The 17,612-nt window shown below is 48.5% G+C and overlaps 1 protein-coding gene across 5 annotated transcripts in view; it reads left to right on the top strand.

Annotated features, from left to right (window-relative positions):
• Positions 1-1,885: 1,885 nt before the first annotated feature.
• LOC100122171 (glutamate receptor ionotropic, kainate 2) overlaps positions 1,886-17,612 on the top strand; it is a 71,380-nt gene continuing 55,653 nt past the window's right edge. For all 5 annotated transcript variants that reach the window (XR_004344638.1, XM_031924470.2, XM_031924466.2 and 2 more), the window contains exons 1-2: positions 1,886-2,380; positions 5,703-6,387. Coding sequence is in view for 4 of the 5 variants with exons in the window: in XM_031924470.2 (XP_031780330.1) it covers positions 6,315-6,387 (73 nt within the window). In the remaining variant the exon portion in view is untranslated. The remainder of the gene's footprint in view (positions 2,381-5,702; positions 6,388-17,612) is intronic.

The raw sequence follows: 17,612 nt of genomic DNA, 5'->3' as shown, positions 1-17,612 counted from the left end.
TGAATTCGTCCGTGTGGGATCAAATTTATGAATGGTTCCCCCATACACATCCCTTCGGCGCCGTATTTTACCCTCGAACGCACTAAATTACACGGCTGCGGAATATAAAAATATTCCAAAGCTCGAGAATAACACGCGTAAAACATCGGCTCTCGCTATAACTCCGATATAGTATATAGGGCTTGTGACAAAATATTAATCTCGAAAGCCGCGGATACACAAGCCGCAGCTTTTCTTCTCGGCGTCGCGTGCGACAGCGACGTATGGGTGCCGAACGCAAATTGGCCATTAGCGCGCTCTCGAGAGTGAGAGCTTTCGCGACACTTAACTCAATTTCGCGACGAAAGAAACAAGCTTTACCGCTCGTCCGTGAAATCAAAGGGAGAGAAAAGAACGTAGTGCTAGATTGTATTTCTTCGCTGGTCGGCGTTTTATTGCGAATAAGCCAGACGGAAAATTATTCGCGAGTGCGAGCCAGAGGCATGATAATGATGCCGTTCAGTAAATTTTATTTTTTCATCGAGCTTTTCTGCGTTAATGGATGAAAGCGCGTTTGAATAGAGACCGATGGCGCTTTTTTGGATTCTTCGTTAGACTTTATTGGCGCGCGGTGATCCTGTGCTTCGACGTTTTGACGATTGACTGCATACCGAGAGATTGCGTATGACGATTCGGCGGGACGAGCAATCATCCGTGTATGAATTTTCGCTTTGCGCTGTTATTCGAATTGCCGCGGGTTTAACGAAAGTTCTGCGCTCGTAATCACTGGAATATTGTGGTTCCCTATCTGGTACTATCAAAAGCAAATAGAAATACCGACCATTTTCGAAAAAAAATTTAAGCAGCGGCAGCTCTGTTCCTCTGAAAAATACCCGCCCTAATCCCGGAGCTTCTTAGTCGGCGGCTGGAGGAATGAAAAAGCGCGCTTCCGCGGCTTGATAACGAAAGCGCCGGCGACGACATTTTTCCAAAGATTATACGCGCTAAAGCCTAATGTGAGACACGTGGCGCGAGAGAGCGGATGTATATAGCCCTCCCGGAATCCCGCGAGTTATGTATGCCCCATTCCTTTGGCCGTACGTGCATCGGAGCCCGACACAAGCCAGCTTCGTACCATATATATAGTGACCTGGATTTCGAGATACCAGGTGTTATGGAGCCTTGTCACGCACTTTGGCACATTGGTTGTCACTTTTTGATGTGAATGACATGGGAAAAATACCCTGAGCTGTAGTAATAATGACATTTCCCTGTTAATAGCATGAGCGAGTCTAGCGACAAGTAAGTGCTACGGTATGGATGAGACACCGCTATATAATACATTCTTGCGCAGATTCAGACTAGGGAGACGCAAAAGAGCTTGCGCGCCACCTATCGCCGCAAGCCGGAAACCGGAGGGCCGGAAAGTTGAAGCAGTGGGGTCAGTCCAAAATCATTTTGTTCCAAAGCCACTCACGACTAATTCCGTACACTCGCGCACCGTCAGAAGGTACCCGATCTTTTTTCTCCCTGCGTACAGGACTTCGGCGAAACGATTAAAGAGTCCGGGGGTCCCCGCGAAGAAAGTTTTCTGATAAAATCGAGTGGAAAACTTCACCTCGCCGCAAAAACTCAAAGAACGGCAGCTCTCGGCCTTGCACAGTGTAAAATTCCAACCCCTGGCGAGAATGAAAATAATTTCCGAGCTTTCGCGCAACAAACATCCCTCTGCCTGGCGCTCGCGGAGAATGAGCACCTGCAGCAGCCAGCATCCACAGGAAAGGAAGAGTGTAACGCATCGAGGGCTGGGGAGGGGGTGGAGTAGTATTAGTGTCGGCGGCGGGAGGGAGAGGGTGTCATATCTATCGCGCGCATGCCCCGACTGCGGCGGCGGCGGCAACCCCTTGAAAGCGGCAGCAGCAACCGGCGCGTCCGTCTCGCTCTAGCCGCCAGTGGCCGCGCGATTGCCGGACCGCGTGCGTGCGTGTGTGCATCATCCCCCGCAGCAGCAGCAGCAGCAGCAGCAGCAGAGCTTCTTCACGTCCTATAGAGAGATCGAGCTGTGCAGCGATTTTTTTTTAATTTTCGCTCGGCCTAATACGCGGCGCCAGTATACACAGTGTGCTCTCGCAGTCGAGAGGCTCGATAGGGTCGAGCTGGGGGGGTCGGGGTGTAGTGATTCAAGCCGTTGCTCGGATGAAAGGTGGCGACCGGTAGCTACCGATTACGCCGGTACTGGCTACTCTAGAGTTTAGGGGCTGATTGTGATTGTTTGTTATTGTTGTTGTTGTTGTTGCTGTTCGGTATATAATAGCAGTGCGAGATATCGAGGCTTCAGTGCTCGCAGCGGATAGAAGCGGATGGATTCCGCGAGCGGAGGATATGTCTGGAGAGAGAGAAGGTAATTATTTTTGCATCGGACGTTCGCTGACGCGCGTCCTCCGAATAATTCAGCGCGCTCTCGAAATAATAACCGTGTTAAACGGCTGCGGCGAAGATTGATCGGTTCGTCTGCTCGTGTGTGTGTGTGTGTGCGTGTGTGTGCGCGACGACTACGTCTGTGGAATTGTTCGTCGACGTCCAGCAGTAGACGCGGTACAAATCTGTCCCGGCGACTTTCCGATAATGCGCGAGCTCGCCGTTGTCACAATTATGCGGCTGACAGGCGCACAGTTTGTAATTCTTGTTGCGGGACTAGTCGCGCGCGAACGACTATGCGCTTGTAACGTTGTTGGTTTATCGAGTTTGTCGCGCTTTATTGATACGCTAATTGATCGTCGGTCGAAGGGTTGATTGAACGCGTCGCGCTACACGCTATGGCTTTATATAAACTGGAGCCGTAACGTTGATACCATTGTTCGGTAATTAGGTCGTTGATTATTGGCTTAACAAAGGCTCGCGTTATTCATTGTGAGAATTTCAGATGCAAGTTTGTTGATCTCGTTAAAATTCCGTTCGACTTGCTCCCTCGAGCTTGCGTTTAATTCAACCGTCATTTCTTCGAACTCTCTCTCTCTCTCTCTCTCTCTCTCTCTCTCTCTCTCTCTCTCATCTCTCCCGCAAAGCGCCCGCACCTCGGGGGGTCAGCGACCGTCACGTATATGAAATCGAAAAATCCAAGTTCACCGCGACTCTTTCTCTCTCTTGCGCTACTCCGACCCAGTGATCCCGAAAAATGTATCAGCGGCTGAAACAAACCGCCCGACACATCGGCGAATCGATCGCTTTCCATTATTAGATCTCTCTCTCTCTCTCTCGCTCTCTCTCTCGCTCTCTCTCTCTCTCTCTCTCTCTCTCTCTCTTTCTCTCTCTCCCTCTCTCTCCCTCTCTCTCTTCCACGGGCGGATAAATCAATTACGCGTCGTCGCGTCACATTTTTACCCTCCCCTCCTTTCAATTACTCGCCCTTGAGCAACTGGCTGCAGTGGAGCTATTTTTTCGCAATTCCTTTAACAACTCGGGCTTTCTCGCTCCGCCCGTGTCTTACTCCGAGACCGCAATCGTGTATCGACAAAAGACGCGCGCGCGGCCGAGCAATTCCAGCTGCGCGTTAAAGGTGGAATTCGCGACGCAAAGGAAGTCTTCTCGTCCCTTTGAATTTCGACGTCTGTCCGAGTTGTCTCTCACACATTCGTGCGCATCGTGATGCAGCGGATACGTAGCTTATGGCAGCCGCGCGTACTCCCACCCCCTCCCCTCGCTATTAGAGTTGTCGTAAGGGGATTTGCGCTAATCCAATTTAGTAACGGCTAAGTTTGCTGCGTCGTTGTTTGCCGGTCTCTCACTCACTCCTCCGGCTGTTTTAAGCGCTTGATTACACCAGAGGGGGGTCGACTGACGGATCTCTCACTCCTTCTTTTTCTATGGGTTGTTAGAAAGTCGAAGCGTCATTTTCCTCGGCGAGCATTAAATATCTTATGCCAGCGCTTGCAAAGCTCTGTGGCTTGTCGGAGGAGTTTTTTTATACCAGAGCTTGCAAAGTCCTTAGACTGGCTTTTTCTGTCCGTAGTTTGCGTGGACGCTGTCGAGGAGAGAGTTTTTTGCGACGAGCCGCTGCTAATGACGCGCATTGTTCGATGAGGGGGAGAATTTGTAGGTTGAGGCAGTGAAGAAGTCCCGTTTTTGTATTTGATTACTTTCAACGGATAATAGTAACAAAAGAATTTTTTGTATATATACCCTTATCCGAGAATAGAATTTCAATACTATTCAATCTCCAGCATCAATTACAGGGTTTTATTGAATAATTATTCCCTCGAAAATCGATACCCGAAATTTCTCATCAGTTCATATCGGGAAATATCAATCTCCGCGTTGAATTTTTTTAACCAATCTGGGGTATCGCGCTTAACCGCCAATTAATGTCGCGTAGCAATGTTGTACCGCGTATTTCAGTAATAAAACCGGCCCGATCCACGCTCTCGATTACCAGAATGCCTGTGTGTTTGGGCGACGCATAAACAATTTTACATCCGTCGCGAACACCGACCGCATCATCGAAAATTTGTGCCTACGAAATTACGGCGATCGCAAACGGGCTTTCAGAGAAATAATACCTTTCGACGCACGCGTTCCTCGAATCCGTCGAGCCAGCAACCAGCGTTTAATTTTCATCCGGGCCTTTCTCGACAATATTCGATTCCGCCGCGTTGTAAAAGCTCTGCCGAGCTTTCAGGCATTCCGCGGGAAAAATCCCCGGGCCTGCAACAACTGCCTTTCGCTTGAAAAATGCTCCCGCGTAATCTACTTTCGGCCTGCACTTTCCGATGGGAAAATCATATAGCTATACATCCGGTCTCCCGAAGAGAGAGAGAGAGAGAGAGAGAGAGAGAGAGAGAGAGAGAGAGAGAGAGAGAGAGAGAGAGAGAGAGAGAGAGGAAGAGCGCGAGGGCAAGTGCGAAATAATGAGTAATGCATCATAGCCAGTCATCAGTTGATTGAGGAAGAATCGAGGCCGCGATGACGGCGGCGTCGGTGGCTCTATGAAATTAGAGGAAAAAGTCACGAACCGCGCGGGAATCTCAAATTGGATTCTCTCCGGCGTTGAATATTGATGACGAAGCTTAATTTGCTCGCGACTCTGTCGCCGCCGCCGCTGCTGCTTCGATCCGACCTCCCCCTCCCCCCTCCTTCGCTCTTATATACCTATCCGCCTCTTTTTCTTCCGCCTCGTCCGCGCTTTTTTTTTGCTCGCGAACGGAAAAAGAGAGAGTGTGCAGCGGCGGCGTCACAATACTCTTCTTTTCTGCCCCGGAGTCAGGGTGAATCAACGCGCCTTTTTTGCAACCGCCGCCGCCGCACAAGTTTGAATCCGTCTCGCGCGTACTAATAAGCGGCGAGCTTTTTCTTTTTCTCCCTTAAGCGGCGACGATTCTCTCTCGCGCACTTTGCCGTAGGCAGAGATGGACAGTTTTACGGCTGGCTTTTGAGGCTGCGGATTCTTCTCTCTTTATTTTTTCGCCCTCGGAATATGGCAAACTCGCGCGAGCTAGCGAGATTCAAATGAGAAACTTAATGAGCTGCGATGGTAGAGTTACGATGTAGTTGCATTATAGAAACTAAAAGTTTAAATGCGAAAGTTTGCGCGCGCGTTAGCAAGCCTCTTAAACTCGGAAAATCGAGTAGCAGGGTAGTTCTGGTAATCGAGAACGAAAAATATCATCTTTCCGCGAGAGGCGGAGGAGAAAGATAAAGGGACATAAAAATAAACAACGATGTTGCAGGTTCGCTCGAGCTCGATCCATCCTCGTGAGGATGCAGCAGCAGCAGCTGAAGCGGCAGCAGTAACTCTAGCCCAGGAGTAGAAGGCGACGGTGATGCTGGCAGTAGCCGAAGACGAAGAAGAATGCTGGAAACCGAATTAGCCGAGGAGCCCTGCTGTAGTAGTACTACTGCGAGCGTCTTCGTTGAATAGCCTTCCGTAGCAACGCTGGCGGGCCAGTATACAGTGTGCACTTGTCGTCGTATGTTCTTTCTTCCCCCCGGGAGAGCCGAGAGCCACAGCCGTGGCCCCGCAAGCTCCCGCAAGCGCGCGCGCACAAACAATGTCGTCGTAGTCGCGCGGCGTCGATGTCGCCCCACTGCTGCTACTCCAGTGCGCGAAACTGAGCGATAGAGAGAGAGAGAGAGAGAGAGAGAGAGAGAGAGAGAGAGAGAGAGAGAGAGAGAGACAGTGTGCATGTGTATGCGAGAGAGAGTGTTTGTGTGGGTGTGCCTGTTGTATATCCATACCGTAGGAGAGAAGATAGATAGATAGATAGATAGAGAGAGAGAGAGAGAGAGAGAGAGAGGGATAGAGAGAGAGAGAGAGAGAGTGAGAGGCTATACACTGTACAATGGCGCTGCTGTTTGCACTCATCGTCATTATGGTCAGCACTGCCATGTCTCTGCCGCCGGTCATCAGAATTGGTGAGTAAACGATTTACTTTCTTTTTCATTTCGAATACTCTGATGTATGCGCACCACACAAATACACACTGGCTGCCAAGAATAATTAGCGCACTCATTAATATTTGGCACATCTCCCAGTCCCTCGCGAGCGGGGAAATTTCGGCCCGCAACTATAAAATATACGGCGAAGCCCCGGCGCGCGCATGCAGGGGCAAAACAAACATTCGGAACTCTCGGGGCCGAGAAAAGAAAAAAGCGTAAACAGAGTCAAAGTTCGGATATATCACTGCTGCGCGAGACGCGCCGCCAGATAGCATATTTCACGCGCATGAATAGAGAGTCCGTTCGATATATCCTGACGCTTAGAGATAGGATCTCCCTCCCGTCTGCGACCGGAAACCGATCCTAAACTTTCCAGGCATCTAATTGGACGAATTTCAATAGAACGAGCCCGACTGCGTGGTAACTTTGCGGCAATTTCCCTCGGCAACAGTGTGTGCAATGACGATCCCTTCGCTATACCTGCACCGGATGAGCTATGCGTGTGGGTGTGTGTGTGTGTGTGTGTGTGTGTGTGTGTGTTCTCGAGCGCTATCTCGGCGTTAAATTATATATGCAAGGAAGCTTCGCAGCAGCGCGAAACGAGGATAAACTGAGCGAAACAAACGCGAATGCAAATACGGAATTTTTATCGGGACTTGCACAGCTGATCGTATACCCTGCGACGAGTCATTCTCTCGGAAAAATAAGGGAAATTTTAAGAGCAACAAGATAATGCGCGAGATGGAACAAAGGCTAAAAAGATATATAATGAAAAGAGCGGATAGAGAAAAGAAAGGCGGTATAGCCGCGCGCGAGACCGAGCAAAAAAGCGAGGCGGTGGCGGATAGAAGCGAAAATCCAGAAAAAGTGGGATAACGGAGTAGAAAAGAAGCCAGAGGCCGACTTTATACACCCTACACACCTCGGCGAGACTCTCTCTCTCTCTCTCTCTCTCTCTCTCTCTCTCTCTCTCTCTCTCTCTCCTCTGGGGCTGCGTAATTCTAGAGGCGAAAATTACACGATGCCGCGTGTTTTAAATCCGCTCACAGCTTAAAATCGCCGCGGAAATTGTCCGCCGATATAACGCTAATCTCAAGACGTCTATTGCCGCACCTGCGCTCGCGCGCAATAATCTATCTCTCTCGCTGCCCGTGCGGTAAATAGTTGATCGCTTCGCCTCGAGTTTGATTATGTTTGCACACACGGGGAGTATTTTGGGAATCTCGAGTGTTTCGAAGCCAGCTCAACGCCTCACGTCGTCGCTTTAACTTTCGAAAACTCTCTCGTCCTCTCAAAGCGAAATTCAATTAGACATTCCGTTATTTTATCAGCGCCCCGCGACAAAATCTGTCACTTCGTTATACGACGCGTCGAACGCGCATCATGCACAGCTGTCTCGCGCAGTTTCGAGATCCGTCGCCGTGCACCACTGTACACGGACCGAAAATTCGCGGCGTATCCTCATCTATATTCAAAGCGCTCGCCGAGCGCCGAGACTACCACTACCACTACTACTGTGTATATAACCAAGTTTTCGTATGAACACACGCAAGCAAACGTCGCGCTGCTATACACCCTGTGTGTATATATATATGTATATGTATAGAAGAGCAAGATTACGCGACAAGGGGGTTAAGAGGGCCGCTGTGTGTACTGACTATTTCATTCGAAAACAAATTTCCATTAACTCGCTCTCTCATGTAGTCGAGCGTCTTTTGGATTAAGCGACGACGGAGCGATACGTACGTATAGTGTCGTAAGGGAATTCTCTCAGGTATTTTCGGCGTCTCCGAGAAATTTACATCGCTGGAAATGTTTGAGACGCGCTCGCGTTTTTGACAGGTGAACGATGTAGCAGAGAAAGTAGAGAAAAAGAACGGAGGAATTTACGTGTAAGTACACGAAAGCTCCCCATTCCTCTCTCTATAGCGCATGATCCGCACGTATCGCACCCACGTATATGTAGGAGCCGGTAGCGCGATCGTGTGTCTACTGCGCCGGTTTTATTATTCTCTCCCCGCGATGATTGTTAGCGCGGAAAGAGACCTGTTATTTCGAACGAATGGGTACTGCGCTTGAATTTTTAATGCGAAGCTTCCTCGATTTTACAATGTTACTATATGATGCGCGGAGAGCTTTTGCGCGAACACGCGAACAAAAAGTAGAGCTTTGCGAAGGTAGCGCGAAGAGCTTTGGATTTTGAATTTAGCGAGTCAAGTACTGTCCTCTTAGCTGAAACCTATTTAAAATAATAACATATTCAACGAACGGTATAAGCTCTTCACGCAAGCTCCGCTTTTTAAAAAAGTATTTTCGCTAGATAATAGTATTAGCTGTTTTTTGGATGCTTTCAACGCTAATCCCTCAAAGCGACGCCTTATAAAGTTTGCTAGAAATGTTTTTAGAATTTTCGTTCAGAAGGATTAAACGCAACTTTATCTTTATATATTTCATCGTTCGATTTTTACGAACACAACTCTTCTGCTTATTTACGCATTACGACGATGTTTCCTAAAGGTAAAGCTTGATCGTTAATTCCTCATACGCGAACTTCTAATGGACAAAAAATGTCGACGCTGCATTCAAATTAATCCGGACTAACTGGCAAAGTCGAGCAAAAAATCGTAAACTCTCCTTCGCTCAGTTTATAAACAATTATACATTTAAAATGTAAATGACAAAGTCGCGCGGCTAAAGAAATGAAGCCCTTTGCAATTGAATTCCCCAGCAGCGGCTCCTTCGGTTCTCATTAAGCCGTCTCTTTCTTTCTCCCGGTGTGTATCGATTTTGCGTCTCCTTATAGCCCGTCCGGTATATTTGCATTCGATTTTCCCGGGATTCTTTAGCTCTCTCGAGAGATCAAAAATTCAGCCGGTGTAGGAGCACCAGCAGCGATAAATAAGCCGAAGCTAAAGACCGATACGTGCAAAAAACTGAACTGCCATCGCGCTAACAGCATTAAAGATTTACTCCTCGAGTCGCGGAAGAATTTTAATATGCTTAGAAGCTCTAGGAAGGTGCAATATAGCTTTACCCCTTTCTCTCTCTCTCTCTCTCTCTCTCTCTCTCTCTCTGCTCGTATGGCTGGACTCAATTTTCTGACTTTCCTGAAAATTCGAGACTGACCATCGACGTATGAATAATCCATAGTTCGAGATTTACGCAAATCCGATAAGTACACAAGCGAGAGTGTGTGCGCGGAGAGTTAAAGCTCCTCCCGTGGATAGTGACTTGCGATATTAATGAAGAGGCTCTCCGCTCCCGAAAGCCAATCGCGCGTGAAGCCCCACTCGGAGGAAAAATCCTCGGGAATAACGCGAGAATTTCGCGAACGATGATATCGTACATTTGAGGCACGATCTCTCGGCTGCTACTGCAGACGCCTCCGGAATTCGTGTACACACACGCGCGAGCGTTACATTCTCGCCGGCGCGCGCATGTATATATAAGAGCTAGTTTAAGGCGGCAGCGGCTTAAGCTTAACGCTCGCGCGCGGGTTTACGTAACGCCTTTTATTCTCATATTTATCGAGTGGAACACCGCCGAGAAGGAGAGAGAGAGGGGGGGGGGGAAGAAAAGTAATTGCGCCGAGAAGGAAAAGGATGACGACGAGTGCGCAGCAGCCCGTGTCTTTTCTCGAGCTGCTTGTTTGCATTGCTCGAATTTCGCAACGGGGGATAATTATATATTATAAAGTGTATAGGATAAAACTGTGGGTATAATAAAGTGGCGAACCGACGACGCGATTTTCGTTAGCGCTCTAGCGATATAATTTTTCATCTACACAGAGAGCCCCGGCCCCCGTCGCGTATCTCTATAATAAAGACCGATCGAATTTATCGCTCTATCGTAATAAATTCGAGTTTACGCGCACTTTTCCTCTTCATTATAATATAACCTATCCCCCTCTTTCTGATCTTTCGTATAAATTCGCCCGTCGATATGGCCAGCGGCTCTTCACTAATTCAGATTTAAAGAGATTAAAGGCGCGGTAGGTCGCGCCAGTCGCTACTTTTGGAATTTATCGGGCGGCTTCTCCGGAGATGCATTATCGCGTCTAATTGACACCGGCGTCGCCGAATTTAAAACCGAGAGGGCCCCACTTACCCTCACGATGATAGATAAATCGCTCTCATCGAGCGAAAAATCTCGACGTATGTATAGTATACGTCGACCCCAGTGTTATATACGGGGCCAAAATCTCGCTCCACGAGACGCTGCGGTCGTCGTCGGTGGCAGTACGTAGCTCGTTAAACCGCAGAGTGTTTGGATAGCCGCTCCTCGCTTTTCCCCGTATGAATTATTTACCGGTTGTATCCGCCGGAGGGGGAGTATATGGGGCCGCGGGGATGAGATAAACGAGCGCGGCGCTCTCTTTTCCTCCCGCGCCAGTATAGCCTGCGAGACGAGAGAGTCTTCTTCGGAATCAATCTTTGGCTAACTTTGCCATAGCGCTGGTAAACATCTTGCCGAAGCCTTTCGTTATGGAGGACGAGATATAGGATTACCGACGCCTCTGTCATCGTCGGCTATACTCCATTAATGAAAGCCGATCGGCGTAATTGCCACCTCCTCCCCCGCCCTGTATGTGTAGATTATACGTTTACGCGGACGGGTTAGCCCTTTCGTAAATACGATCTTCTGATGCGCGATGCTATGTTTAATAAAAGGACGTAAAATGCAGTGTCGAAACGTTATTATATCGAACACTCATATATGCACCGCGGATCAGTCTCTGGGCGACAGGTGCACTTTGACGGGTCGAGCCCGTGTATAATACGTAGGTATACTCGCGGGCGAACAGCTGAGAGTATTGCAATATCGCAGTCTAGAGAGATAAGTGTCAGCCTTGATCCAGATTTTCCCAGAGCTGCTGCTGCTGCACACGGCATCGCTGCACTTTCGCGCGCCTCGAGCATTGTGCGCGTTCGATTGTTAATTTTTGCGTTTTTCGCTACATACGAGCCTTTCAATCGTTCGGTTAGCAGACGGCCTGTATAATAATGAAGGGATTTAATTAGAACGAGTTCAGATATCTGGCGAATTCGCTGTGTTATTAATCCGTATAATAAAACGGATGAATAATAACATTGCTCGCGATGGCGAAACTGCTGCGAGTAACTACTACTACGTAGACTATACGTGTTATATCTTCGGGGCGGAAAAATGGGTAATCAATACACGTCGTGACTTCTCACTTGTAGCGTGTTATTTAATAAATGAAAATAAACTTGCTGGAGAGTTTATAATCCTGTTACGGGGCGTAGTATAATATCGAGATTATAGACGCGCTGCAGTAGCTAAAATAAAAAGAATCGAGATGTGTTACGACGCCGAGTTTGCGCAATCCAATTTTCAATTTTATACACGTATTATTACGCGCGCTATCAACTTGATAAAATTAACGATCCGCGAGGGAATCCCTATTGTCATCGATCCATTACGGATATATCGTTCACCCGAATACATACGATTAAGTCGGAGACTCGTCTTCTCGATTAAGCCGTGTACGAGAGCGTTAATCACTTTTCGCATAGGTCTTCTGAAGTCTAAGGAACTATGCAAGGAATCTCCCCGGTCTCTGCAGCAAACGCAAGCTTCAATCGCACACACTGCGATGCACGTATACAAGGAATGATCGAACGCTGTCAGCTCGGAACTTGCCGAAGAATTCCCATATCGGCAGGCTTTCTCTCTCTCTCTCTCGATCGCGTTCTCGAATATTTTCACGATTGATCACGCATTTATATTCCAGCGCGACGGGAATAACGTAGCGTATATTCCTTCCTGGATTTTTGTCGCGGCGCAACTTTCGACCTGAATATTCATACGGTAGCGCGCATGGCTAAGTATCGATTCTCGCGCGCCGCGCGCAAAGGTTCGCTTTATTTCATTATAGAGCGTAATGATGGGCTTTGAATTTATACGATGATTTTTATCGCCGGCAGAGGAATTCATTCTGCTGCGTAATGTAATTATACGAGAGTGCGATTGCCGGAACTATACCGGAGATGTAATTATACGGATTTATATAAATCCAGAGATTATACGCGCTTTACCGAGATGTATGTAATTAACGTTTATACATAAATTGGCTTCTATTACGATTTTTGCCACAACGTTCTGCGCAATTCAAAGGATCCCGGTGTGCAAAACAACAAGCAGTAGCGGAAATTCAATATCCCGGAGGAACTCTGTGTACACACGCTGCGGATGATGTGGACGTATAAAACGGGCAAGGGCAGAGTTAGCAGGCTGATATTGTCGGGCGGGGTGTGGAGTAAGTGGTCATTTCGGCGATGAGATCAGCCTGTCGAACTCGGCGCCGTATCTTGCAGAGACTATACTACTGGACGCGTTCCAGCCGATAAACCTTTTGGCGAGAGAGGATCACCCGCCGACGAGGGAGAGACGAGCAACAACGATTTGGCCTATACATACACAACTGCTGCGTTATACGATGCGTCCAGACATGTACGCACATCGAACGTTGATTTTTACAACGACTAAACGCGTTTCTCACGCTTCGATGGACCGTCACGTCGAAGCCGAGCGTGAACAAAAAAGAATCGGACGCAGCAGCCGGTGTCTTCGTATGCACGAGTAATTAGCCGCTCGATAAGGTACTTGCAAATTGGGAATCGATTGTAGCGCGCGTCTGCAGGCTATATGCGCTATGCGCTCTGTGTATGAAAGAGATAATTAACGCGGGACTAGAAATCAAAGAGCGACGGCATCCCAAAGAGACATGTCCTCGCGCAGACTCCCCTGGGCCTCTTTGAGCGAAATATAAGGACTTTGAATCGAGCCTGGACTAATTCAGGCTGAGCCGAGAGAGGCCGTTTTCGCCTGCTTCATTAGGCCGATCAAAGTCTGTCTGCTTCTCTTACTCTCAGATTTTTAATTTAAAAAAATTCTTGCAAGTCGCTGCGCAGCTTCTTTTTCGAATGGGATTATCAAAATTCACGAGGTTGCATAACTCTTATATTTCTTAACGAAGCGACGGCAAATTTTTCTTTACGACACACGTCGAAGTGCACATAGCCCAAGTCCATATAATTCGTTGCTACACAGAGCAGCCAGCAGCTATGCTTGTTGGCAGTCAAACTTTCGACGCGCGCGCCTTGCACAGGAGAGAGCGTTTTACAGCGCAGTACAGCACCGAATTACGCCTCCTTTATATACGTTCTTTTTTTCTCTTTTACGTCGAACCTCGCATCTTTTACGAAACACTCGGCTGTGTATAGCCTCTCTCGGCTATAGACTTTTTACGGAGTACACAGCGCGAAGGATTAATGCGAATGCAAATGTCGCCCGTTGTGTATATATAGCTTATTCATCGGCAGAGCGCGCGACGCATGCTGGACTAATGCAATGCTTAAAACATTAAAGTTTCGCCGGGAGTAATGAAATTCGCGCGGAGTAAGGAAAAAAGTAAAAGGCGCTATACAGAGGCCGCCTCCGGCGGATGAATAAATTCCTGCGGTTACCACGACGACAACGGCGACGGCAGCGAAGGACGCGTTATTGTCCCTCTCTCGGGTGCTCGCGTGCGGTAGTAAAATCTCCGGAGCGAGAGCAGTCGATCCTTTTCTCCCGCGACGCAACGTGTACATATACTATGCCAAACTATCCGTAGGGAGATTCTCATCAAGTCGGCGGCGGCTGCTACTGTATGACCTTGTGACCGGATATATATATATATAGTTTCTTTCGCCAGAGCAGAGCCAAATTCAAAGTCCCAATCATAGCAGCGGTATCTCCAAATCGTGAGCTCATCTAATGGAAGGTACACACGAGAGAGTGAGCGAACATCGAGTGCTACTGCCGCGTCAAAGGATTCAAAGCCAAGCCCGGGGACTAATAAGAGTCGCGAAGTCGTGCGATCGACTGCTGCTGCTCGCTGTATGCGAGAGAGCGAGAGATATTTCCGCGGAAACGTTCCTTGGCAGCGCTGCCAAACGGGCTCTTTCGCACAGTCCCGGCGAGGATTAAGGCGCCGTTACTTTTGTCGCCGCCGCCTTTTTTTTCGTCGCGTGAAGTGTAGGGCAAGAGATAGTTCTGAGAATTCGGGATTTTTAATTAAAAAATTTTTACCTCCACAGCAGCAGGAGGCTGTGATGGATTTTACGAGCTGTATGGTATTTTCCCGGAACCGTGAGATTTTTTTGCATGCGCAAACATAAAATCCTATCAATATGGAGAAAAAAACTGCACGACGCGAACGCAAACGCAGCAACGCGAGAGAAGAAAAAAAGATTATACAGCCTCGAGTGTATATCCCGAAAATGGGATGACCCAAATATCTCATGCTCCGGCAGTATAAGAAAGTAGAGGGGTTGTTGAGCTCGTGGCCGTGAGGGTGGCAGTAGCAGTAGTAGCAGTAGTAGTAGTGGAAGAAGGAGAAGAAGAACACTAGTATAGCATATCCGGGGAAGACTACTGTGAACGAGCTCTCGGGGCGGCCTATCGCCGGCGATAAAGCGCGCTCGGGCCATTTAGATAAAAGCCAGCTCGTCGTCGTCCTCGTACCCCTACACATATACGACTCTCTGTCTCTCTTGGTGTCAAGTCCCCGTTTAGATTATTTGGCGCCCAACGAATTTGTTTACGCAAGCGCGTGACTTCAACTCCTTCTCTCTTGAATAAGCATATAGCTGCGATGCGTAAACGGCCGTTATCAATGTAACAGGAATTCGCGTGATTATTCAGCGTTTGGCACCCGCGGTGGAGGATTCCTGCGGTCGTAAAGTCGCGCGAAAATTCGCAATTTTTTTCCCGCCTCGTCGTAAAACTCTCGCAAAGTCATTAAATTTTTTCCCCAGCAGCTCTCTCTCTCTCTCTCTCTATCTCTCTCTCTCTCTCTACAACGCGCGTGCGACACTTGCGGCGTGTGTCTTGAGGAAAAAAAGTTAAGGCCGTAGATATAAATGAAAAGAATTCAGAGAGTAGAATAAGCTGCGCGCAGTCCCGCGGGACAGCGTTGCTGCCGGATTTATAATGCGGCTCTGCAGCTACCGTGAAAAGGAAGGGATGGACGTGTGCACCGGGAGAAGAGACTACAAGTATGAGGAGAGCTCTCGCTCTCAGCTCGGACGCGGAAAAGGCAATTCTAAGCCGCGAGCCCGGGGCTACGAATTCTCTTTGCCAGCTCGCCAACTGTCGCCTTTTCTCTCTCTCTCTCTCTCTCTCTCTCTCTCTCTCTCTCTCTCTCTCTCTCTCTCTCTCTCTCTCTTCGGCTTTCCGGCCTAAATTCCCCTGAATGTGGGCCCTGACGTACACACACTTCTCTCGATACACAATAACCGCTCGGTAAGTGGCCCAGTCCCTCCGGCGCGTTCTCGCCACTTTTCAACTTCTTCCTTTTTTTAACCCCCACGCCTGCTGGATAAAAAGGACGCGTCCGAAAAAAATCGCTGCAGCTAGCTAGCTTCGATATCTTCCGCAGCAACGGAGCGACGCCTTCAGCCGGAAAGTGAATAAAAAGCTGTGGCGAGTACGCGCGCATAAAGCTTTTTTACGGCCGCGGCGTCAAACCGAGGCGTTATTTATATATACGTTTGACGTTTTAACTCGTCATGGATGAAGGGCACGCTCGGGCGCCATAATTTACGCTTTATCGAAGAAATGAACTCCCGACCGCTTTTCCTGCGTTTCGCTATACACAAACATCGGCTCGTAAAATTGTTATAACACTCCCTTGGGCATATATGATGGCAAGGTGTGTAACGAACTCCAGCGATGCGCAGTCGAAAGCGATGATTTCCGCTAATGACATTTTTCGTCGGGTTAATCTGTGGTTACCGCGGTGGATAGAGACACACGACGCAAACTTAGACGCAAGCTCGGATAGTTGTCGACGACACCCGAAGAAGATTCACCGGCAGAGCCAACTTTTTAATTGTGATAATTAGTCGAGGCTTTTCATTATGTTGCAAGCTCTCTCACGTTTAATTAAAAGCTCGCGCTCGCGATATGATCGGCGCGCATAGCTCGCGGTATCCGCTCATTATGCGAAGCGTAGCTAATGGTCAAAAAAAGGTTCGATGGACAGGTTGTGCATGTGAAATACGAGTCGTAATTACGCGCAAAAAATGAAGCTAGAGAGAAAGCCACAAGCACGTTCGAATGTAAGTTGCGATGAAATTTTTTATTTGTTACCGCGGGAACTTGGTCAATCGTTGAACTCCGCGCGGAAAAGCTCTATCGGTAGATTTCGCGGACGAGCGCGGCGGCGGGGAGCAACGTTTCTCGAGTTCTCTCTTCCTCCGTCTTTATTGATAAACTTGCTCGGCGGGACGATTCTCGGGAATATGATGGAACTGTAAAAAGCTCCTGGCGCCTCCCGGAGAAATATGGGATATACACGCTGCCGGCATCTTTCACCCCATCCTCTCCCTGCAGTACAACCTCCCTGCAGCACAACAGCTGATCGTCGGAGCCAATAGTTTATATTTACGGCTTTCCGAACTCGTTTCGCTAAGAGCGTCTCTCGCCATTCTCGATAGAGCGGCCAATTATTGTTGTTTCGAATTCAAAAGCTTATTCTCTCAAATATGAAAGTAGTTCGCTTCGCGCACGCACCATACCAAAAGGATTTCGATTGCTCGCGCAAAGGTATATACAGTCGAGAAGGAAAATAAAGGGGCAAAAGGCAGCGAGGGTGTTGACGCAAGTTTTGCCGGGAGTTTGAACGCGAATGAAAAGGCAAATTAAAAGGCTGCTGCGCAGTCGGGGAAAGCCGCTTTGGGCTGTATTGTTCGGTAGTGCGCGGAGAGTGAGCAGGGGCTCTCGTAGTATGGCGCAACGACATCGCACAATTCAATGGCGCGAGCGCGAGCGCCTAGCGTAAACTCGCAACGGCTAAAAGTTTCTCGCGCGGAGGATATAGCAAAAGACACTCCAGCCTACTTTTACGCAAACTTCCGTGATTTACTTTCGGCTATTCCGGCGTAAATAAAACCTGCCAGGGCCATTCTCCGGAGAATGGCTTCCAACGCGTATACATACATCCAAAACGTACGAGAGAGAGTAGATAGTATAGGAGCATCAAGCGATTAACGGCCAGACAGGTCAGCGGGCGTCGTTTAATTAGATGCTAGTAGCTCGACTGATCTTTGGCGCTCTGCGCAATTAGTTCAACCGAGCGTTAATGCCACGTCGATTCTGTCGTTTGCCGTTCAAGGAGAGAAAGAGAGAGA

Source organism: Nasonia vitripennis, chromosome 2 (assembly GCF_009193385.2).
Source record: "Nasonia vitripennis strain AsymCx chromosome 2, Nvit_psr_1.1, whole genome shotgun sequence".
Classification (NCBI taxonomy): domain Eukaryota; kingdom Metazoa; phylum Arthropoda; class Insecta; order Hymenoptera; family Pteromalidae; genus Nasonia; species Nasonia vitripennis.
Note: the sequence above shows the minus strand (reverse complement) of the source record. Positions and strands in the feature narration are given on the sequence as shown.